General features: G+C 41.1%; 10 protein-coding genes across 10 annotated transcripts; 6 read left to right on the forward strand and 4 right to left on the reverse strand.

Annotated features, from left to right (window-relative positions):
- Positions 1 to 1057: 1057 nt before the first annotated feature.
- Positions 1058 to 1927, forward strand: SS1G_02011 (hypothetical protein; the record flags this gene model as incomplete). The annotated part of the gene is made up of 3 exons (XM_001597765.1): positions 1058 to 1123; positions 1210 to 1660; positions 1719 to 1927. 3 exons carry the CDS (start codon positions 1058 to 1060, stop codon positions 1925 to 1927), a joined length of 726 nt encoding a protein of 241 aa, XP_001597815.1.
- Positions 1928 to 2327: 400 nt separating this feature from the next.
- Positions 2328 to 3224, forward strand: SS1G_02012 (hypothetical protein; the record flags this gene model as incomplete). Its single annotated transcript, XM_001597766.1, has 1 exon — positions 2328 to 3224. One exon carries the CDS (start codon positions 2328 to 2330, stop codon positions 3222 to 3224), a length of 897 nt encoding a protein of 298 aa, XP_001597816.1.
- A 1349-nt stretch (positions 3225 to 4573) lies between these two features.
- SS1G_02013 (hypothetical protein) lies at positions 4574 to 5758 on the forward strand (the record flags this gene model as incomplete). Its single annotated transcript, XM_001597767.1, has 2 exons — positions 4574 to 5031; positions 5182 to 5758. 2 exons carry the CDS (start codon positions 4574 to 4576, stop codon positions 5756 to 5758), a joined length of 1035 nt encoding a protein of 344 aa, XP_001597817.1.
- An 882-nt stretch (positions 5759 to 6640) lies between these two features.
- Positions 6641 to 7921, reverse strand: SS1G_02014 (hypothetical protein; the record flags this gene model as incomplete). The annotated part of the gene is made up of 1 exon (XM_001597768.1): positions 6641 to 7921. The coding sequence occupies one exon, from the start codon at positions 7919 to 7921 to the stop codon at positions 6641 to 6643; it is 1281 nt and encodes a 426-aa protein (XP_001597818.1).
- A 2545-nt stretch (positions 7922 to 10466) lies between these two features.
- On the reverse strand, positions 10467 to 11007 carry SS1G_02015 (predicted protein; the record flags this gene model as incomplete). The annotated part of the gene is made up of 2 exons (XM_001597769.1): positions 10467 to 10655; positions 10978 to 11007. The coding sequence occupies 2 exons, from the start codon at positions 11005 to 11007 to the stop codon at positions 10467 to 10469; spliced, it is 219 nt and encodes a 72-aa protein (XP_001597819.1).
- Positions 11008 to 12881: 1874 nt separating this feature from the next.
- Positions 12882 to 14154, reverse strand: SS1G_02016 (hypothetical protein; the record flags this gene model as incomplete). The annotated part of the gene is made up of 3 exons (XM_001597770.1): positions 12882 to 13477; positions 13547 to 13718; positions 14077 to 14154. 3 exons carry the CDS (start codon positions 14152 to 14154, stop codon positions 12882 to 12884), a joined length of 846 nt encoding a protein of 281 aa, XP_001597820.1.
- Positions 14155 to 14876: 722 nt separating this feature from the next.
- On the reverse strand, positions 14877 to 15888 carry SS1G_02017 (hypothetical protein; the record flags this gene model as incomplete). Its single annotated transcript, XM_001597771.1, has 2 exons — positions 14877 to 15776; positions 15814 to 15888. The coding sequence occupies 2 exons, from the start codon at positions 15886 to 15888 to the stop codon at positions 14877 to 14879; spliced, it is 975 nt and encodes a 324-aa protein (XP_001597821.1).
- A 1502-nt stretch (positions 15889 to 17390) lies between these two features.
- Positions 17391 to 18383, forward strand: SS1G_02018 (hypothetical protein; the record flags this gene model as incomplete). The annotated part of the gene is made up of 2 exons (XM_001597772.1): positions 17391 to 18137; positions 18369 to 18383. 2 exons carry the CDS (start codon positions 17391 to 17393, stop codon positions 18381 to 18383), a joined length of 762 nt encoding a protein of 253 aa, XP_001597822.1.
- A 425-nt stretch (positions 18384 to 18808) lies between these two features.
- On the forward strand, positions 18809 to 19436 carry SS1G_02019 (predicted protein; the record flags this gene model as incomplete). Its single annotated transcript, XM_001597773.1, has 3 exons — positions 18809 to 18938; positions 19281 to 19323; positions 19364 to 19436. The coding sequence occupies 3 exons, from the start codon at positions 18809 to 18811 to the stop codon at positions 19434 to 19436; spliced, it is 246 nt and encodes an 81-aa protein (XP_001597823.1).
- Positions 19437 to 20178: 742 nt separating this feature from the next.
- Positions 20179 to 23419, forward strand: SS1G_02020 (hypothetical protein; the record flags this gene model as incomplete). Its single annotated transcript, XM_001597774.1, has 3 exons — positions 20179 to 20425; positions 20481 to 22891; positions 22946 to 23419. The coding sequence occupies 3 exons, from the start codon at positions 20179 to 20181 to the stop codon at positions 23417 to 23419; spliced, it is 3132 nt and encodes a 1043-aa protein (XP_001597824.1).
- Between the last annotated feature and the right edge of the window lie 370 nt (positions 23420 to 23789).

Raw genomic sequence — 23789 nt, forward strand, 5'->3', positions numbered from 1 at the left:
AAAATTCTATGATCAGGCCTAGCTCGCACTCGATCATAACCGTCAATGGACTATTGTGAAGCTAAATAGCAAAAACCCGTTACTAGCCAAGGTCAATATGGTAAGTGTGATTTAAGATGCGTATAGCCTTTGAGCTTATAGGTGACCAAGAAGTAAATTCTTGACCTTAGTATTAGAATTCCTGTATTGAGATACGGGATTTAGTAGAGAGAATACGAAGCACTAATGATCGTCGAAATATAGTAGGAAATGACTCTTTGGAGATTTTTGGTGCGTGAAAGGAGGACTAAAGAGGGAAAGGATTGAGAGACGGAGGTGAGACTAGATAACTTTAGAGTTCCCTGAATCATTTCTTAGTAAAACTTTGAGGAGGAACAGAGTCATGGATAGTTTGGGTATATCTGTCATGTAAATGATTGGACGAATGCAGAGGACTAGGACAAGAATGGAATAGAACAGAGTACCAGTCACCATCTAGATGATGCTAAATATCGTTTGTAGCGTTTTCTCCATATGATGATTTCGAAGTTCCAAACGTCTTGGATTTCGATACTGCCTGGTAGATTACCTAATACATAATGTTTCAATATTGATAACGATGTTACCGTTCATTTCTCCGAATTTCCTCAAACAGGTAACAAAACCCCGGATTCTCGGTACTACTTCCCACTAATCCTTAAAAGGATTAGTCTAGCCCTCATTTCCTGCGATGACTAATACAAATTTCTTATCTTCTTTTTATCAGTAATACCCATCCCTTCACTCTACACTATGCTGGATACTTCCAACTGTCGGCGCCTAAATACAATCCCTCCATACAAAGAATAATTGCATAAGGTACAACTTCTTTTGAGATGTGATTTCAAAGTTAAGTTTTTCCTATAAGTTCGGTAGGATATTACAATCTTCTTAGGTTCCTTTTCATTCCCTACAGTTTGCATCTCCGTCACTTCTTCAATCTCGGCGATTCCACCTATACTCTATCAAGCAGGAGATAGCAATATTTAGCAAGTTTTGTTTCTACAGATACACAGGTTTAATATCAACAGCAGCAAGAATGGACACTAAAGTCACAGAGCCAACTATCCCTGAGACATACAATGCATTCTTCTATGGAACTCTCGTGAGTCCTTTTCCCTCTCTCCCTCTATCCCTCGGGAATCCTTTTATAGGACCTCTTCCTTCGATCACTAACTCACTCGCACATAGATGGCTCCCGAAGTCCTTTACCGCGTTATTTACGGTTCTTCTAAGCATTCATCTATATCTCTAACTATTACACCCGCCCTTCTTCCGGACTACTGTCGTCATCGCGTCCGCTTCGCTGACTATCCAGCCATCATTCACGAGCCCGGTCATACAGTTCGTGGCACTTATGTCACAGGTCTTACGCCCTCCAACATGCGAAATCTGGATCATTTCGAGGGATCCCAATATGAGCGAAAGGTTGTCACTGTGAAGGTCTTGACTCCAAAAGATAAAGAACATGTACAGGGTCCCAGTGCAATTCTGGGGGAAGCGGTAGAAACGGGAGAAGAGAAAGAAGCCCAAACATATGTGTTTACAGATTTGGATGAGTTGGAGAAAGGAGAATGGGATTTCGCCTTCTTCAGACAGGAGAAATTGAAGAATTGGGCAGATGAGAGTGAGGAGTATGCTGGTTCGTGAATAACCCTCGTTGTAACGAAGGGAAAGACCTCACTAATCTAGGAATTTAGAAGTTGACGCGAATACTGCGAAAAGCGATATTAGTATTGTTGAATTCATAGATCAAGGAGATACCACCGGCGGACGAGGCGTTAAAACGGACATGGGAAAGGAATTAAAAGAGTTAGCGGATAAGAAGAGAGAAGATGAATGGATTCTAGAGGAAAAAAAGAGGATTGCAAAAGAACAGGAGTCGAAGTCTCAATGTACTATTGAATAAACGACACTTTATTGGTTGATTTGGGATGTCAGAAGTCTTGGAACTCGATTTGGGAACCTACCACCTCATTGTTCATTTACGGTTGTGGTTCCGCATGAAGGGGTGAACATATTTCCTATTTTTGCATTTTTGAGACTGGAGCGGAAGATAGAGATATATTTTGCATGAGGAAGATACTTATTCACGTTAATGTCCCAATGATGACTTTCCTTTCAGGTCTTATGACCCACTACCTATCATAACCCCGGCCTAAATCGATTCCATCACAATCGATTGCTCAAAATACCTAGGTAGGTAATTATCCAAACCATCTAAAATATTTACCACCCCTCGCTTAGTAATCATCAACCCCTCCAAGCTCACCTCCAAATCTCAAACTCAGCACCCAGGGGCACCCACAATGAGCGAAGACCTCCTCAACGAAATTGAAGCTATAAACTCTATCTATGGTCCCTCAACCCTCGTTTCCGCGCATGAAACTGGTCCCTCTAATGAAATAAACGAAATATACATTCTCTCACTCCCAAACCAAGATTCATCACTACGAATACAATTTCCGGCCGCGTATCCAGATGTACCACCGGTAATATTGGGAACACAGCATGCAGGTGAAAATGCAAGGAAAGGGGATGCAGGGAGATTGGTAGAGTTTGTGAGAGATGTTGTAGGGAGGACGTGGAGGGTAGGTGAGGTTTGTTTGTTTGATGTTATTGAAGAGGTAGAGGGGGGTTTTGGGACAGGTGATGCGATGGATGGAGATAAAGAATATGAAGAAGAAAAAGGAGAAGGATTGAGAAATTCCGAGGAGTTAGAGAATGGATATCCAGTCCTAGAACGGAAACAAGAAGAACCAAAACAAAATCAAGATATTTCCCTCGCACAAACCCCAAACTGGATCCTCTCCTCCGTAACCACAGAATTAAAATCTACATTCATCGCTCGCTGCATTTCCGTCTCTTCTCCTACCCTCGCTTCCAAATATATACAACATCTTCTCTCGACGGATAAGAAAGTTCGCGCGGCAACTCATAATATTACAGCTTGGCGCATTAAAACGGATCATGGGGTTACGTATCAGGATTGTGATGATGATGGGGAATCGGCGGCGGGAGGGAGATTGTTGCATTTAATGCAGTTGATGGATTTGTGGAATGTGATGGTCGTTGTTACGAGGTGGTATGGGGGGCAGAAGTTGGGGGCGAGGAGGTTTGCGGTTATTAATGCCGTGGCGAGGGATGCGTTTGTTAAGGGGGGGTTTGTGGTGGAGAAGGGGGAGGGGAAGAAGGGGAAGAAGTGAGATAGTGGGGGGTTTTGAGGTTGAGTCGCTTGATGTGCTGGGGATTTAGTTTGGAAATGGATTTGCATTTGCTATATGCGCATGATATCGGATTCACATTTATACGCCTAGATCTCTCAGCCCTCTCAACACTCTGGACCACCATCCCGGGCCCAAATTACCTTCAAACCAATCCACCAGATAATAGACTTCAATACCCATCATAACACCTCTTCCACTATCCACCAACCCACCCCGGCAAACAAATGACCTTCTTTCCACAAAACCCAAGTCTCTCATACATCTCCTGCAAAAAGATATCAACTATTTAACCTGATTCTCAAACCCCACATCAGAAAAGTCCAGGACTTTCATAAGTGAGTCCTCTCTGCTAGGGAAGACTTACAAGAACCTCAATATCCTTCCTTATAAATTTACCGTCCATCCGAGTGGGGGTAGAAATTTGGGATGGGCGGTTAGTGATTATATACTCGTATCATGTGTTGAAATTCGGTAGAAAGTTTGAATATATTAAATAGATGGATTAGATAGATTAGTAAGATGGGTGGATAGATATTACAAAGTATGTGAAGTATATAAAAATGACGTTAGGAATAAATATTAACTTAACAGTAAATAGTGGATTTTGAACTCTGAAGGGTTGGAGATGTGATATACTGATATTATATCATAAAGAGATAGATTATCCATGAAATCATTAGATTACCAGGAAATATATAACTCGAGTAACGTAACTTATGGTGAACCGGGTCATATGGGGAACCGGGTCACATTTAGCCCATCACTGACTTCAAACCCCAACAAATTTTGCTATGCATACCGAATCACCTCTTACGCCTTCTCAAATTGAAGAGAAGATACAGAATGCTATTATTGCACTTCAATTGAAGGACTTTAAATCAATTAGAAAGGCTGCAGAGTATTTTGAAGTTCCTAAGTCAACTCTTATAACTAGGGTCGCTGGAAGGAAATCATGTACTCAATCCTACGAAATGGCTCAAATTCTTTCAAACGCAGAAGAAAATACTCTTGTACGATGGATTTCACGACTTACCATCATTGGATTCCCTGCTATACCTATGTTGGTGAAGGAAATAGCCGACGAAATTCGTCTTCGATGCGTTCAGGTCGTGTCATCTCGAATTCCTACCTCGACAGAAATTCCACCTATAGGCCACGAATGGATCTATAGATTCCAAAAACGACATCCAGAACTTAAAACATGTTATTTACATCAATTAAAGTCTAATCGGGCTAAAGTAGCAACTCTGAAGAATATTTAGGCTTGGTTTGATGTGTTTCATATATGTCTTATTGAACGAAAGTATGAATTAGATGATATGTATAATATGGACGAAACCGGATTTGGAGTTGGAAGTACTCAAAGTACATGTATTATAATCGATTCTACTCAGAAATCGAATTGGAAAGTTACAGCTGGCAAGCAAGAATGGATAACTGCATTTGAATATGTCAATACAATTGGAAAGGCTCTATTACCTATGATCATTTTCAAGGCTCAGAATACGAATTCTGCATGGATTCCAAAGGACATGCCTCAAAGCTGGCAGTTTTCTACAAGTACGAATGGATGGACCTCAAATAGTCATGGATTAGAATGGCTAAAAAGGGTTTTCGAACCAGAATCCAAGAAAGTGTCAGGTGACCGACCTCGACTTTTGATCATGGATGGCCATTCAAATCATATTACAGGCAGCTTTATTGCTTTCTGTATAGAGAAGGAAATCGATTTACTTATATTACCTCCTCATTGCTCCCATTTGCTTCAATTACTTGATATTGCGGTGTATGGGCCAATGAAACGATATCATGCTTTAGAGGTCGATTGATATTCTCGAGCTGGTGTAAAGTGAATTCAAAGAGCTGAATGGGTAGAACTCTTTCAAAATATTAGAAAAAAAGCATTGAATTCTTCTAATATTAAAGCTGATTGAAGAGGAGCTGGTTTAATACCTTTTGCCCCACGAAAAGTACTCGATTCATTACCATTTAACTCCTCCCAGCAATCTTCTACTCCACAAATGAGAATGTCCAATCAAGATCTAGACTTATCTATACTCAGGAGCTCTCCTCCAGATGGGACAGAGCTAAGGCAAGCAAATCAAACCTTTAATAAAGCTCTAGCAGATAATGATTCTCTTACATCACCAACTCGTCGATATGCCAAGAGAATGACTAGGCTTATAGAATCTCAAAATGCTGAGATAGCCCTACTTCGGAAACAGCTCGCTGATGCTCAGGAAGTAATTGAGACTCGAAAGAAGAGAACTAAAGGCAAAAGAGTCAAATTACAAGGTCAATTTGTCTTTAGTAGTGAGGAAGTACTGAAAATGGTACGTGAGGCGGAGGAAAAACCGAAGGAGAAAAAGCCACGAGGGCGACCACGTAAACGTCCAATTGAAGAATTAGAAGAGGAGACTGAAGAAGAAGAGCCAGAGAGTAGTTCAAGTGATTTAGAGTTGGAATTGGATGAATGTGTAGCTCGTAGAACAAGATCACATAGAGAGAATTGAATTTTGTGACCCGGTTCCCCATATGACCCGGTTCACCATAAGTTACGTTATATTAGATTATTTTTATTTCAGGTTCCTAGTTTGTGTTTTCTGCTTAACATCTCATATAAATCCACTGTATTTGTATTTATTCTGTCTATCTATCTGTTTGTCTGGATTTGGAACTTGTCATGTTATTCTGAAACATATCTATGTCATCTATGTGATTGATTTATCTACATATCTCTTATATTCCCCATACCACCAAGCCCATGCACCACTCCAGTCCAGTCAGCCCAGTCCATACCATCCAGTCCCAACCAACCCATGCACCAAACCCAAAGGAAAGAAAAGCACAAAGAAAAAGGAAAAAGAAAATACGATTTTCCCTCCATCCACCCGGACTGTATCATATCATATGATATCGTAAATTCATTATTGTCGTTGTTGTATTGTGTGTGTGCGCGCGTGTAGAGAGTAGTGTAGTGAGTATCACAAGAAAAAGAAACGGAAAGTAGAAAGAAAGAGAACAACACGAGAGATAGAGAGAAAAAAAGAAGAGGTTAAGTAGAAAGAAAAAAAGTAGTTATTGTATGTACAAATTTAAAGTGTAAACAATTTGATGATGGAAATAGAAGATGAATGAATGTGAGAATTCAGTAGGGATGCAATGCGCGCTGTGATGTGCTATGCTTGTGTGGAAATGCTATCATGCTAAATTTGCAGGAAAAAGCAAGGAAGAAAGAAGGTAAGAAAAGAAAAAGATGTCTAATCAAATCGAATCGACTCAACACACACGATTCAAGAACGTCCTGCGATCTCAAATCTCAAATCTCAAAGATCAGTTTGAGAGTAGGTAGGTAGGTAAAGAATGAGAAAATCACCAAAAGTAAGTATAGTGAATTAAACAAACATTTCCCCACCTAATCCTCTTCGAACAACATGTCGCATCAATCCCATTCCGTTTCTCTTTGCAATCTTCAAATCCATGGTTTGGCCGGCGTTACATGTAGTGCCGGTGGCCATTTCTTGAACTACGCTCCACATGCCGCTAGCACATTGTTGGAATGATGTCCCGGAGATGCAGTTGAACATTCCGTCTTTGGTGCAAGCGCCTGTGAGGGCTCCTGATGAGGGGGTAGTTGAGGATGAAGAAGAAGAAGAAGAAGAGCTTCCGGTACCTGTTGCTGCGGGAGCAGAGGTTGCGACTGTGGGGACGCTGATGGCGGTAGTGGCGACGGCAGGAACGACTTCAGCTGGTGAAGTTGCGGATGTTGCAGAACTTGCGGAAGCATCGGGGCTACCACTCAAGCTAGAAATGTTGACAAATACACCTCCTGGAAGAGAAGTAGGACTTGATGCAGGAGCTGTACCAACTGAAACAGTCGGAGCAGTACCAACCGAAACGGGAGAAGTAGCCCCTCCAGCGGCAGCCCCCCCAGTAGTCTTCGGAGAAGTAGCACTGCCTGTAGCAGCAGCGCAATTACCAGTAGGGGCGGCAGTAGCTGTTGAAGTAGCACCACCATCAAATTCAACCGAATCACCTGGGTTAGGGAAAACCACATCCAAAGAATCGGCGGTTCCACAACCGTCTCCGATATTGGCGACGAACATGTTGGGGAGAGCGTTGTAGGCTGCTTGGTCGCGTTCGATGAGCTCGTGGCGTTTGCTAGAACCGCCGCTTAAAGTGACTGGCGCGCAGTTCATGTACATTTCGCGATTGCCGATTTTGTTGAACCAGGTCCAGGCGAGAGTTGCTTTGCCTGCTGGGAGCGTGGTGGGAATCGTGAAATTGTATGTATCTGGATCGATGGCGTTGGCGTTATCACCGTTGTTTCCAGCGATGTTGCGCATGGGGCAGCCACCGATTATGGAGTGAATCACTTTGAATGTACTGTCCTTAGTTGGGTTCTCGTCGTAGGTGATGGAAACTTGACAAGATCCTCCTCCGTGGACGGCACTACCTTTGAATGCGAGATCGTATGAACCACCGAGATCCATGCTGTTTTGAGTGGTGACTTCGTAGACTCCAGATCGTTGTTTACATGGAAAGTCGGATCCGTCAGCGGCCAAGGGAGAGCTGTTGAGTGTGTCGACTCCGTATGGTACCGGACTGGTCATAATCATGTGGGCATTGCTGACGGCTGCGAGAGCAAATGCTACGACGATTGATTTGGAAACCATGATGAATGAGTGTTCGTAGATTTTAATCGTGCCTGACGGAAAAATCTTTGTGGTAGGTTGTTGTATAGTGTTTACTATTTGTGTACTTTGAAAGACCGTTGGTGATTTTGAAAGATCGTTATGTATGTGTAGTAAATGGATGTGGTTGAAATCTGGAATGAAAAAAAAAGTCGAGGTCAGTCGGAATGTCGAGTTTATATCTCTCGAGGGGGCTGACTGTTCTCGAAATAACACAATAGAAAAATAGATTCGTAGCAGTAAAGAAATGATTGTTCATTGTTATGAATAGAAAGGAACAGTAATCGAAGAGATTATTCGTGTTATTCACCTTCTCCTATGACACTTCAATAGAGAAAGAAGATTCACATTAAAATGTGTAATAACCGAATTCTATTGTCTCATATAACAACAACAAAACAACCGTATAGGAAAACAAAGACAAAATGAAATCAAATCATAAAAGGACTTTCAGAATTACAAGAAGATTCGCAATGAAAACAAGAAACTGAAAATTGTTTCACGTACCTATTCAAAGAATTGATTGTTCGAGATCAAGAAATTCGATAGTTCTTGAATGTGTCAATAAAGGAATGGTATTCGTTCTTTCACTGAAAGTATCTCAAGGAATGTAAGACGTATTGAAAATATTTTCTATTGTCGCAGACAAACGAAAAATAAAATAATCCAAGAAATGGAAGACGAAAGGCTTCGGCCTTTGAAGGAAGATGCAAGTGCTCGACGGAGAGTGAATTGAGAGAATGATGTTGAGATAATTCATGGTGGGACGGCTTGTCCATCTTATATTCCTCTGTCTGTGTGTCAATCAAGATTCACATAAAATTGACATGGATGAAAAGAACGCGCTTCTCGACCCAAGTGAATAGAGAAGGATAGGAACTGCAGCAAGGAAGGTCGGAAACCATGGCTTAATTGGCTATGGTCTGCCCGCATACCCTTCATCTACTTTGTCGACAAACGCCCTTTTTGCAAAGTTCAAGGGTCTTAAGGATCTCAACTCCACTCCTGTACGGAAGATTCTCCTAGGGCTAGAGCTAGATGTGGTTACACATAAGACATGACCAGTTGAAGTGGCTATGTGATTGAAGAGAAATGCATCTGAAGCATTGCCCTCTCGTACATTTTAGGATGGATGTGGATGGATGTGGATAGACGCGTCCACATATGGATGGGGCAATGGATATGTGGTTTCGCACAGACATTGAATGATTGAAAGTCTGCAGGGGCGAAAATAGCATTGATAGGCTCGTGTACCTTGCTTCGGTTGATGGCGAAACTCTATGCTGTACATACTGTGCCACCGGAAAGACGAATCTTCAGATTTATTGGTCTGGAGTGATATCCACGGTGCGTAGAAGTAGAAAATCATCTGAAGAATGAGGTTATTCCAGATGATTTTTCTCTGATTCATAGGGAGATCAACCAACTCACAACCAGTGAATGTTCTTACAATCATGGAATCGTTTCGTTCATCTTAGATATTGTCTGCATTGTATTGAATCTATGGATTGAATAAACGATACGATCATCATCCCATGGTTCCGTTTGCAGTCAGGACCAACGAACAGATTTGATCGTACCGTATGGACGTTACAGACCCCAGACCCCAATTACATGACAGTAATGCAGTCATCCAAACAAATCATTTTCTTTTCCTCTTCCCATTCCTGTTCCTGCAGAACCAAACCCTTGAAACATCAAAATTTTCCTTAATGTCAAAAACGCCAATCGTCCCGCATACACGCTAAGATTATGAATAACCCCCCTTTTTTATCAAAAATACTCCCCGCACAAGAGAGCTGCAGTAAACATCTTGGCAGGGGCTATCCAATCGTGTTTTTTTGTGTTGAATTCTCCTTGTAAGTGGTGAGGTTGCCGCCACGGTCGCATAGTCATCACGCAGTGTGAGAATCCATAATATCTATCCACCAACGCAAGGAAAAACTTCAAGGCTTCAGCTACCCGAGTATTGCCCTTGAATCCTCTGATCCATAAATGACCCGATCTTTGGGCGCCAAGAATCATGTACCGAATATCAGATTGTTACCTATTATTATATCGTACATTTTTTCCTTTTCTGGAATTCCATCTTTGTGGAAATGTTGTTTCGTTTACCAAGATGCTTGCTCGTCCGAACATTACTTATTACCTCGGACATTCTGTCGATCATGTACAATTAATTATCCCTTGTTATTTTTATTGATTGGATGATCACATTCCTCATGATTAAGCTGATGATGAAACACACAACGTCTCGACACGGTTGAGAGACACGGTTGAAGAGGCACATTTCGGTGATTGTATTCACATGCGGTCGGTACTTGGGGGTCATAGACGGACAAATCGTCATATCTCGATTATAAAGAAGCAGATGCGACCTCAATCCTTCAATCCTGTTCCTGCGAGATAACATAACATAGCTAGGTATCGATATGGATCCTTCATTGGTTATCAAGATAAACGCTCTCAATGCATTTTTTGCTCCCCACTGAGGGGCCATGGCCATTTCTATTCCTTCCGGTGTCGTTCAGGCTTCTAGGCAGGAGAATGGGTTATCATCGTCGGCCATCATCGTAAGATCTCTTACTCTAACCATATACGTACATTCATCGTAGGCTGAAACAAACAAAATCCATATTTCCACTGCACGAGCCTCATTGTCGCATAACCATCTGTTCACACAGCCACAAGTACTAGCAGTCTTCAAGTTGAAGGCCTGGAGTTACCTACGTAGATGAGTGGATAGATTTAGTCAAATTGAAGCTTTTATTCGAGTACCTTTATTCATGCATTCCTTCTGTTCATCCGGTGGCAAGATCCAGACTTTCCCTTACCGTCGAATATTTCCAGCTGATCATGGAATTGGAGAATAAAAGTGTCTGTGTGTTGAGATGTCGAAACATTTCATGCTTGATACCTTTCGTATTCATATACGGTTGTGGCGAAGAAGGATATTTCCTCGTCGTATTGCATATACTGCGTCTTTTAGTTGCCAAATCGTCTGTTCTCATTTAGCATGAATGACTCGGGAAGTATACTTTGAATGAGGGGGTGAGTACTTCCGCCATTACAGTAAGTACCACGATTATGCAATGAGATAGTTGGTTAAATGTGGATTTGCTGTGTTTCTACCATGGTCGAAACTTTGCGAGATATGATATTGTGCAAACTCGTAATTATACTTACTTGTAAGTTAAGTTATGCTTGTGCAGAAAACCTAAAGCTCTATAAGTGTGGCTTTTGCCGTCTTCACTGGTCGAAACGTTACGGGATTTCATTTATACAAAGTTGCATACTTCCCGCCAGGTGAGGTGTGCTTGCACCAAAAAGTTAAAAAGACAAGCTCACAAAACCTCAGGGAATGAATGTTTGCGATCTCAATATATCTTCAACCCAGCCAAATCATGTTAATTTCCCACTTCAAGACTCCTATTCCCCAACACCACCACACCACCAATCTCAAACACTATCACACCCATATCCTCCCAATCCTCCTCCCCTCTTCCACCCACAATCATTAATCTCCTTCAATCTCCAAAATCCTAAAGCTTATCTCTTCATGATCATCTCCACAGGGCTACATGCTAATGCTCGGTATTAATAATTCTTGGAAGCCCTTTTCTCAACCTTCTCATTGGTCCCTGCTAAGTAACTTCAAATCCTCCGTGTTTTCTAATATCTTCGTAGGTATATGAAAATATCGTATCTTACTTTGGGTATGGCGATGGCTTTGTGCTATTCAGCTGTTGTTGTTTTGGAATAGGGGGTTCTTCATATGTTGTCATTTATGGATATAATTATTAAATTGAACGTTTGCTAGATGTGGAAAGTTTCCTTTTTGTATGGCAATTATCCTTTGGAATCGAAAAATCAGATATATAGATATAAGATCTTATAATAAAAGAAAAAGTAAAAAGAAAACAATATATTGAATTCATATGTATATATCTATGTGTATAGCTCCCACCTTAAAATCCACTTCAGAACAGAAGATTTATATCACATACATACACATCCCCAAAACCCTTGCACCTCCCTCTTCAAAAGGAAAAAATTATCAATGAAAAAGAACCCCCTTACAAAAATCACAACTCAATTTCCCTCCACGAAGAAAAAAATAAATAGTATTTGGAGTAATTATTGCATCGGATAGCAGATCACTTATATCACGCACCAGAAAATCAGGGAGAACGACAGTTGGTCCAGATTCCGTACATAGGACCAGGATTAATTAGAGAAGGAGAGTATTGCATTTGGAATTTGGTGGAAAAACTTCGAGGGGGGAAGGTTGTTAGGGTGCTAGAGGTATTTGTGGTGAAGACAGGAAATAAAGAAGGGTCCTTGGTGAGATAGAAGGCTAAGAAAGGACGGGGATAAGAAAAAGGAGAGGATAGATGTTAATAAACATCAAATAATAAGTAAATCTACAATTTAACTCCAATCCTGGCGTTAGATAAAAAGATGAGACTTATCTATCTATTTACAATTATAGATTACTTCTATCTACCCACCATTATTCCATCACACTGACACTCAAATTTATAACAATACACGCACAAATCTTCTCAATATAATTCTTACATAAACACTCATCAATAACGTGGTTTATCAGCATGTGCACCATATCAGCATGTGCACCACTTTTACCTCAATTATTATCTTTCAATTAAAATAAAATTACAACAACATTATAAAATAGAATTAAATTATACACAATCTAAGGATCAATTAATGCTGGATCTAATTGACAAGTTCGTGCATTATATGAAGTACTACCGCATTTGCTACATCGTCGTATAGTAGCTTGCCTTCTCGTTGAAGAATCATCATTTGTATATTCGTCGTATTGTATCTGATAATCTACATTCTCTTGCTCTAATATATTATGCCTATTCCCTACTGAAAGTGCTCCTCCTTTTCGTATTAAAGCTTTTTTAACTCTTTAATGTTTACTAAATACTTCATTTGCTTTATAAAGATTATGAATCTCAACAATTAAAAGCGTATTTGTATAAGCTAGAAGCTCTGTACCCTTAGCTAAAGCTGCAACTGTTTCAAATATTGGAGTAGGTGAGCTCCCTTGATGCCGAGCAATACGACTTTTCACTAAAGTAGATTGAGAGAGAGCTTCAATTGGATTATGAGATATTTGAGATTGCCATATATCAGGATCGGCTGATATTGATCTATTTGATGAAGTTCTTATTCGAATATCTAGCTTTGAAAGTACAATTTCCGGATTAAATGGGATTAGCCCAGCTCCGCGGAACCCAGCTTTACCATTTGATATAGATATTGCTTCGATATATGTAGCTTTAAAGGTTTGAAAGAACTTAGTTTTGATAATATGAGTGATATATACCTTGATAAAGTTCTCGATTTGTCGATTATATGAACGCTTTAAAGGACCAAAATAACTGATATCAAGTGATTGAGTTAAATGCGAAGAGTGAGATAGTAAACTAAGTAATATAATATTGTGTTCCTTATAGTATTCCTGAAATGCTGGTGATTTATGATTTTTATATCTATTAAGCACTAGCATTCGATATATATCCACTTTCCTACTTTCAGTATGTTTGTTGAAGTGCTTAATCTATTCAAGACCTGTCTCATTATCTGTCCATCCATTGATAGTAGGTTTAATAAGCCAATCGTATGGTAAATCGCCTTCGGTATACCAATTTGAGAGATGGTATTCGCCTTTTACTATCAAAAATGTTGGTACGAGAAGGATACGGAAGACGTAGCACCCACGGATTACGTAGGTCCTGTATGTCTAATTGTATTCTGTCTAAAGAGCTAGCTACATATTGAAAGTAGTAAGTCTTATATAGACTTACTAAAAGAGCTAGTCTCTTTCGCGTTCGCTTAGTTCTTTATTACAGTAGTAATTGAATTGGAGTCATTCACTTCGTTCACACAAAAAACGAAGGTATATTGTGACCTTCTCCATCAACACAAATAATCGCTGTAGCCCATTCCCGATTGTTTGATTGTATAGCTTTGCTTCTTCCATATCGATCAGCTTTAGTAACTACTATATATGATGATATTTGTTCTATCATAAAACCTGTCTCATCGAAGTTGTAGAAATTGTAATTCAGAATACTGTATTTGGCCTATATATTCGATACCAATCGAAACCATCTTTCAATAAGCTCTGAATCTTCGCAGAAAGCTCTTTGAAAATCATAAACGCGATTAAAACACATTTTTAATTCTATATATCGTTTCACAAAGCGATAAGCTTAGAGCTTTCCAACCTTCTTCACACCCTACGTTTCGAGTATATAATTCATCATATCTTCCACATCATTTATTCGAGGACTAAACCCTCTCTTGTCCATATCGAGTATATATTGAATAAGTACTTCCTCTTCCAAATCAGTCAAATTATGGCTTTTTGGTCGAAATTCCATATGAGGGATTAAATCATTCATTCTGCGGATAAGTGTTGTATGCGATATATTATATAGCTTTGCAGTCTTCCGAATGCTTAATTTTTTATCTTTTCGAATAGCTTCGATAGCTAAGAGTATTTGAGCTTCTTTATTATTCGATTGTATTATAGATTGTTGATAAATCGCGTATTGAAGTGGAAAGATAATAATTGAGGTAAAAGTGGTGCACATGCTGATATGGTGCACATACTGATAAACCACGTTAAATCATTTCTTATTAGCGAATAGGTAGGTAAATTCTAAATGCTATATGCTATACGCCATTCACAATGCATTCTTTACCCATTATTACCCATTTATCCTCCTATTCTCCCGATTTGCTTTTCTTCCCACCATTATACGCCCTCAGAGGATAAATAGAACCTCCACCAGATGCATAAAACGCAAAAAGTATCCCAGCTCAAATTCCTCATCATTCCCACCTATCCCAATTCTAAGTCTTGGCCTTTGAACAGATCTTGACAATTCAAACCCTAATCCCCATCACTAACATCCATCAAATTAACTTCATTAACCACCACTCTACTCCTCGATTTGCCCTTCCCTTTCACTTTATTAAGTTTTAAACTAGCCAAAACCTCGTCCTTTCTCAACGATAACTCCCTCTCAATTTCATCTTCCTCCTCATCAAAAATCCTACTTCCATTAATCCCATGAACCGCAGTTTCCTCCAATGCCTTATTGAGCAATTCCGTCGCAATTGCATCCTGAGGTGAAATAGCAAGTGCTTCATGGAACATCAAAACCGCTTCAAAAGGTTTCCTCTGCTCCATCAACACCAAACCCTTCGCGCAAAAAATAGCTGGATCTTTTCCACCTTGTCGAAGCACCTCATCAAATTCTATCAATGCGGCATCCCACTGATGGAGACGTCTATATGCATGTCCGAGGTTTGAACGAGTGGATATCCAAGCTTGTGGATCACTATCAATTTCCTCCGCAATTTCAAGAGCTTTCCTTAGTATTAAAACAGCATCCTGGAGTCGTTCTTGGTGGTAAAATACTACTCCCATTTCATTAAGGAGTAATGGATCGGTCTTACATAATTCGTATGCTGTTTTTAAGAATTCATCGGCTAGGGTCATGTTGTTTAACATGTGATTTTGCATGCCTAGAAATAGTTGAGGCAGATGAGTACCCATAAAAAGTCGTGCAGCTGTCGAGTATGCCGAGATTGCTTGATCATGTTCACCTTCTGCTGCGAACGTGTGGGCGAATCCGATCCAAGCAGGTCCAAAATGAGGATCCATCATACTTGCTTTGCTGAAATAACGTCGAGCTTCAGCGACTTTGTTTATAGCCAAATAATATATACCCACAGCTAACCAAGTACATGGCTCTTCTGGATGGTTATCTGCTAGGTCGTGTGATACCTGTCAATAACATATTAGCATTTTTGATCTGACATACATTTATCATTTGAACGTTCTCGTAGAGGCCAGGCTGTTCTGCCAAAACCTTTGCATGGTCCCAAACAAGAGCCATCTGTTGAGTTGCGAATAAGAAATTGGAAATTTCCAAGTATTTCGGAGAGATAAAAGATCACTTTACTCACTAAGAAAAGGGCATTCTTAAGCTGTAGTTCGTACAGACATGCCAGATGTAAAGGATATATACTAAAGTTATACTTGTCCTCCTCAAGAATAGAATTTGTAATGGCTAAAGCATCTTTGAACCTGCATTGTGTGAAAAATAAATCCGCCTTTGACAATAAAAGATCAGGATTTGTAGCAAGATTGTAATGTGTTGATAGCGTTTCCGTCGCTGTTGTAAAAGCCGCCGGATTCTTGTATTTCGAAAGTCGAGTAGTATAAAGCATTTTTGTAAATTCGGCTGCCTCTTGAGAGGATGAAGTATCGTCGGTAACGGAAATAGTATCGAAATCCAAAGATTCCAAGAATTGCCATTCTTCTTCTGGAGACATCAAACAATTCTTCATGAGCTGCTCAAATGCTTCAAAGCACTGTACATCTATTCGTACCGCATCCTTATAACACTCTTTCGCCCTATCGAAAGCATTTTGTTTGGCATAACAAAGCCCTCGTAGAAAGCACATTGCAGCTTCGAATTTAATATTTGCGGCTTCATCCTTGGCTATCTCGTCCTGCCTGTGCCGACCACTCTGTGTTGTTGATCCATTCCGGGCATGCCCTCTCGTATGTTGTAACTTCTTTCTGTTATGACCAGTCGTTGATATTAAATGTGTAGGATTCTTTTCGCCAAGTATACTCAAGGCTTCCTCAAATCTTGATTGTTTTATTAGACAATGGCTTGCAAGATACCGACAGGAAGGGTTTCGAGCTATTAGGTCTTGCTTAGTGAGAAAGCTTTGGGCCCTGGTATAGTTTCCGGTGGAGAAATGAACTTGGGCAAGCCAAAAGGCATCTTTATCGCTCTCTATAAAGTAATTAGAACCAACGATTGACCAGGAGGAGCATCGGAATGATTGTACTTGTTATTGCTAGCAATTTATCTCCAATGAAAATTGCCGAGTCGTATTGGTGTTTATTCATAGCATCTTGTCGCCAATCTCTCAAGAATTTCTCCATATCTTTCTTATATGATGAGTTGTGCCTATATAATTAATCCCAAGAGATACAACAATCAATGTCAAAAAGCCTACTCGAGTACACAAAGTGAGAGAAGTTTAGGTTTATTGTTTGTTTTCATGGAGAGGTAGTTGCGTGGGGTGACGCGAGGCTGAGATATTTTATGGTTATCAGTTTGAGCTATGGCACGAGGCTAGGGCGATAAAGACTTTGATCTTGCATAATTTGCACAAATGTTGCACAAATGTTGCACAAGATTGTACCACGCTGGACTACCTAGTGAACCAAAATAACTTCGTCGCCTCGTCTCTCTCTCTCTATTATCCATTATCCACTAATTGTTTCCACTCACCCAACTTCATCATCCTCAATCACTTGGACATCTGCAAATTCAAAACTACGATCATAATAAGATTCATCACAGCAACTTAATTAAAGATGTCTGAACGAAAAGTTCTCACCAAATATTATCCACCCGATTTTGATCCTTCGAAGATTGTTCGGTCGCGCGCTCCGAAACAAGCAGGTCCAAAAGTACAGACAGTCCGTTTGATGGCACCGTTTCCCATGAAATGTACTGCATGTGGAGAATATATTTACAAAGGTCGAAAATTTAATGCGCGCAAAGAAACTACAGAGGAAAAGTACCTGGCTATTTCCATTTATAGATTTTACATCAAATGTACGAGATGTTCCGGCGAAATTACATTCAAGACAGATCCCAAAAATATGGATTATCAATGTGAGCGTGGCGCGAAACGGAATACGGAACCATGGCGTGTGAATGGAGGAGGTCTTCAAGAGAGTGATGAAGAGAGATTGGATCGTTTGGAAAGAGAAGAACAAGAGCGAGATGCGATGCAGGAGTTAGAAGATAAAACCGCAGAGGCAAAAACTGAAATGGCTGTCGCTGATGCATTGGATGAGATTCGCACAAGAAACGCAAGGAATGAACGAGTCGGGAAGGATGGAACGGAAGTCACAGTGACTCGAGAAAATGTTGATTTAGAACGGGAAAGGCAAGAAAGGGAGGACGAAGAGGCAGCCCGAAGGGCTTTTCTGAGAAGACAAGAGGCTATGGAGGAGATCATAGAGGATGATACTGATGACGCGGGTGCAGGACCAGCACCAAAGATTACTAAAGAGGAGGCATTAGCGATGCCACCTCCGAGCTTCAAACGGGTTGTAAAAAAGAAAAAGGATCATGCTGCAGCATTAGGGATCAAAAAGAAGCCTTCTCTGGTTTGAAGCGCGTTCTCGGTTGTAACGGCAATGATATCTAAGGGATAATGAGCGGGATTAGTGGCGGCGAAGCGGCATTTGCTGGTACAAGATCTACCGAGTAGTTTGTGAATCAAATGCCATTTGTTCCAAATTATCAGAGACATCAAATGTATGCATGCTAACTCAAAATAGATGATTCCGGAATGACGCGGCTGCTCCCGTAAAAAGCTTCTCTGAGAATCATGATCATATTGCGTCAATATGCTCATGTTTCAGAGATGAATCATGAGATATGCATCGATATTTAGCATGCGGTTGTTGACAAGTCTATTCCCGACCTTTCCGCTCTTGACATCCCTTACCCGCTCATATTGATTCTTCATCGTCTTCCTTCTACCGGCATCCATGTTCATGTAGAAGAAGAGCCGAAAGAATAGTGATGTACATGCATCATCCATATTCTTCATCTTCCGATCGAACCACCTACATGACGTCGCCCAAAATTGCTCAATATTTGTGACGGAACGATCATCGATCAATCTTCAGGGGCTGGTAGAAGATCGTTTTGTTGGGCGGTTGCAAGTTGTAGCACTCAACTGGGAGATTTGTCATCAACAACCATTCGAGGCATTATGAAGGAGAAAAAGAAGAGAATTCAAGCCTTGAGGTTGCAGACATGTGGGGGTTACATCAACGAGCGAAAGCTAGAACATCGAACTATGGTCCACAGAAAGTTCCTTGAGTTATCAAACCTTAAAACGGGTACGTAAGGTCACAACAGGCATCATAAATTTAGAAGCCAACAGAGTTCATTAGGCATATCACGTGAATCAAGCTTTTCCTAGATTAGTATCTTTTCGGTTTGGCAATATATAATAAACTTTATTTTTGATCCAATTGTCTGGATGCGATACTGATTGATCGATCCACTTTTCTTAGCAACAACAACAACACGGTCTTCTGATTGCGTGTTGAACTGTGATGCTCACTGCTTAGTGTTTAGTGCTTCGGAATAACTTTGCAACGATCACATCGTTATCCAAGCGCGGCTCTCATACCTGCCGAAACACACATAAGTAGCTCAGTTTGTACTAGGTAGGGTAGGTAGGTATGGTATGGTACCTGCTGAGGGTATTGAGGGTAGAGGGTAAATCGGCAAACATCCTTTTGACACACCCCACCCATAGAACCTTCATGATCTTCTCGGCCCACATCATCACTGTCAAGGCTGATGCTAACTGCTTTAAGAAAGATCGTTGAGCGGTGAGTTGATTATACATTTGTGACGAGCGGCATGTCCTCGAGGGCGGTTCTTATGAGAAAGCCGCCCGATGACCCGTTGTTGTCGTGAAGTTAAGATCTTGACATCTTAACCGGTTATCATTTCGTAACTTCCGACTTATCCGATCGGCCGATGTGCACAACCACCAAATATCGAACATGAACTTCCAATCTCTGGTAGCTGTGGGTGTTGATGCAAGGAGGATGTCGTCGCTCATCCATGAAATAGATGCAAAGTTTCCAATTTGTATGGGGAACCGGGCGTTTACAGACACAGAAACACTTCCGAGATCTCCGCATATGGATACTTTTTTTAAGCTCTAAAATATGGATATTTGGGCGTTGAGTCGGAGTGGGCAATCAATTAAGCTTCGGACGGCATCATTCACAATTCCGCCAATAACACTCGCTGCTAGCCATTCTGATTGGTCGAATGAGGGTTTGGACTAGAATATCTTAGTGATATGTGATATAAGGACATGTACTACACCAAAGATCAGAGAATTTATTCATATAAAAGGTTTATCCTCCTCTCAACCTCAAGTGCCTCGATCTTTCTTTTCCTTCATCATCATCATCATCAGCAGCAGCAGCAGCAGCATATCATCATATCATTTTCCCACAGCTTGCAATAGACTTCAACACTACTCCTGATCACAATCAAAAACTTTGCAAAATTTACCAATTCATCACTTAACTCATTATACCTTACCGCATAACTATGGGCTCAGTTCAAAGACAAGCTCCAGTTTATGGAGAGCGATTGCTGCCCAACGTGGTCGACGAAGAAGCTACAGACAATCCTGATCGTATCATATTTTCATTGGCGAAAACTACAAAGGCGGTAGATGGCTTCGTTGATATATCAAGCAAGCGTCTCGCCAATGCGGTTAACAGGGCCGCTTGGTGGATTGAAAAGTCGCTCGGAAAGGGGAATAACTTTCCAACAGTAGGATATGTTGGTCCTAGTCAGTCTAAACTCTTATGCGACCATCTTGAGGCTGTGCGCTAACTATTCTAAAGCGGATATGAGATATCAAATCCTCCCCTTGGCACTCATGAAAACTGGTTATAAGATTCTTCTCAATTCTCCCCGGAACAGTATCGAGGGACATCTCAATGTCATAAAACAAGCCGAGTGTAACATTTGGTTACTACCCAGTCAAGGTACTGGAAATATCGGCGAAGTACTCGAGGTCCACTCTATGACCGTTCTCGATTGTCCAGAGCTCAATTTCTTTCTCGACGAGACCCCGGTTCCACACTATGCCTATGATAAAACGTGGGCAGAGGCATCTACTGAACCTGCTCTCGTCCTGCACACATCTGGATCAACAGGTCTTCCTAAACCTATTGTCATAAAAAACGCTTTAATTGCGTGCTTGGATGCCAATCGGTTGGCACCGTGTACAGACGGAGAACAACTTCACTTGCATGTATGGCAAGGAAGTAGACAATTTTCAACTTTTCCACCTTTCCATGCCGCTGGTTTTTACATGAACCTGGTCAGCACATTGTATTACGGGCTCAATATCGTACAGGCATTACCGTCAGCTCCAATAACTTCCAATCTAGTAGACGACATGATGGAACATGCCGGCGTTGATGGCTTGATGCTTGCTCCATCAACAGTGGAAGAGTTGGCATTCTCTCCCTCGAGCCTACAATGGATTCAAAGGAAAAATATCAAGTTTATTGGCTTTGGTGGTGGACCACTTGGGCAAAAGGCTGGAGATATCCTTGCAAAATTCACAACTCTTCTCAATTTCATTGGAAGCACAGAAGCTTCCCTATTCGCACTCATTCAGACAGGAAGAGAGGATTGGAGATACTTTAAATTCCACCCCAACAATGGGCTTAAATTTGTCGAGACAAGCGACGGCCTCTATGAGATGTTTATGATACGGAATCCAAAATTGCAAAAGTGGCAAGGGTTGTTCCACACCTTCCCTGAGCTCAACGAGATCTCCACAAAAGATTTATATGAAAAAAATCCCACAAAACCAGATCTTTGGGCCTACCGGGGTAGATCAGATGATATCATTGTGTTTTCCAATGGCGAGAAGCTAAATCCTATCACAATAGAACAGACCATCAATGAACACCCCGATGTACGCTCAGCAATAGTTGTCGGCCAGGCCCGCTTCCAACCTGCTGTTATTATTGAGTTGGCTGATTCGGTGGAAGTAACTGAAGAGAAAAAACAGGATTTGATTACTCGTATTCAACCTTTCATCGATGCCGCAAACAAGGATTCGCCATCTCATGCACAAATCAAAGATGGCTTTGTGATTTTTGCTAAACCCGAAAAGCCATTCCTGCGCGCCGGAAAGGGTACCGTTCAACGTGTGGCAACAGTCAAGCTCTACGACTCGGAAGTCGAAGAGCTCTTCTCCAGCGCAGAAGCTGGTGATGACAGTAGCCTCGAAACTGATTCTTTGGAATCGTTGACTCTCACGTTGAAGGTTTTAGTCGTCAAGGTAGCTAATCTGAAGGATCTCGATGTCGATGAGGATGTTTTTGCGAGCGGATCATTTGATTCTTTGCTTGTTTTTACTCTTTTGCGACAATTGCGATCAGCATTGAAGAAGGACAATGTGGAGTCCGAGAAGTTACAAGCCAGCACGATTTATAATAATCCGACTGTGAAATCTCTGGCATCGGTTCTTTACAAGCTTGCTAACCCATCAGACAATGAAGGCGATGCTTCAAGAACAGATTTTGATGAAAGACAGCAAATGTTTGAAAAATATGTCAAGGATTTACCATCTAGAACCTCAGAAAATGCCGCTGAGGATCCGACCACTAAGATTTCTGTTATTTTGACAGGAAGTACCGGTTCTATGGGTAGTTACATGCTCGATGATTTGGTGGCATTGCCTCACATCTATAGAGTCTACGCTCTTAATCGTGCTGTTAATGGCGAGGAAAGACAAAGAGGGGCGAGTGAGAGTCACGGCCTCAAAACAGATTTCAGCAAGGTTCGATTTTTCAGAACAGATATGTCGCAACCACATTTTGGTCTCGACCAGGAGAAATACGATGAGCTCTTGAGTAACGTCACTCATATTATTCATAATCAATGGCAAGTTGACTTCAACTTGAGTCTGGCTTCCTTCGAGCCTCACATCAGAGGAGTACGCAATCTCATCGACTTTGCAGCTCAAAGCAAACATAACGCTGTTTTATCTTTCATTTCTTCCATTGGTGTCACACAAGGAATTAACTGGGAGAACGCAATTCCGGAGTCCATTATTGAGGATTGGAATTCGGCAGCTATGGGTTATGGTTCCTCGAAACTCATATCCGAACGCCTCGTGGCTGAAGCCCAGAAGGTTAGTGGTGTTCGTACCCAGGTGCTACGTGTTGGTCAAGTATCAGGTCCTGTTCGGAAGGAGAAGGGTAGATGGAATATCCAGGAGTGGTTCCCTACTGTAAGTTCTAACCTAGCCACCAAAAAGACACGATACTAATCTATTTCAAATTAGATCGTTTCTACATCACAATATATGAAATGTGTACCTACGAACTTGGCAGTCATGAATCGCATCGATTGGGTTCCAGTCGACGTTCTCTCAAACATCATCCTTGACCTCGCCGATCTCACCAACCCTTCCAAACACTTCACCGAGTACCCTTCTACTCCATTTTTCCATCTCGTCAACCCTAGAAGCATAGAATGGTCACAAATATACCCCGTCCTTGTCAAGGACATCGGTTCCGAATGTGAAATTGTTGAATGGTCCGAATGGGTAGCCAGACTTCGAGCATCCGCCGAACGTGGAGAAATCAAGGAGAACCGCGGAATCAAATTGTTAGAGTTCTACGAGGGCATAACAAATGGATTTCCATTGGCAGTTTTGGAAACGGAGAAGACGGTAGACAAGAGTGAGACGTTGGGAAAGTTGGGTCCGGTTACTCAAGATTGGATGGAGTTGTGGATGAGACAGTGGAGTGCTTGATTATTTTATTACTTGGAGAGTGTGGAAGTTGGAGATTAAGGATGGTGGGTGGATAGAAGCGGATGATGGATTTGTTAGTTTTGTAGTATTTTTTAGTTGGGCATTGCGACGGCGTATTATAGATATAGACTGTTTGTAGGGTATCAGGATGGAGAATTGTGTGGTGTTGTGGTTTAATTCAATAGAATTATGATATGATATAAATTTGGTTCTGTTTATGTTCCGATACAAGAATTTGATGATATGAAAAATTCTGTTGTTCAAAATTCGAATAACGTGGTTTATCATCGAGTGGCCCATATCATCGAGTGGCCCACTTTCACCTCAATTTACACTTTCAAACCCATATTATTCAACAACAATTGAATCA

The sequence above is a fragment of the Sclerotinia sclerotiorum genome, genomic scaffold (assembly GCF_000146945.2).
Source record: "Sclerotinia sclerotiorum 1980 UF-70 scaffold_2 genomic scaffold, whole genome shotgun sequence".
NCBI lineage: Eukaryota > Fungi > Ascomycota > Leotiomycetes > Helotiales > Sclerotiniaceae > Sclerotinia > Sclerotinia sclerotiorum.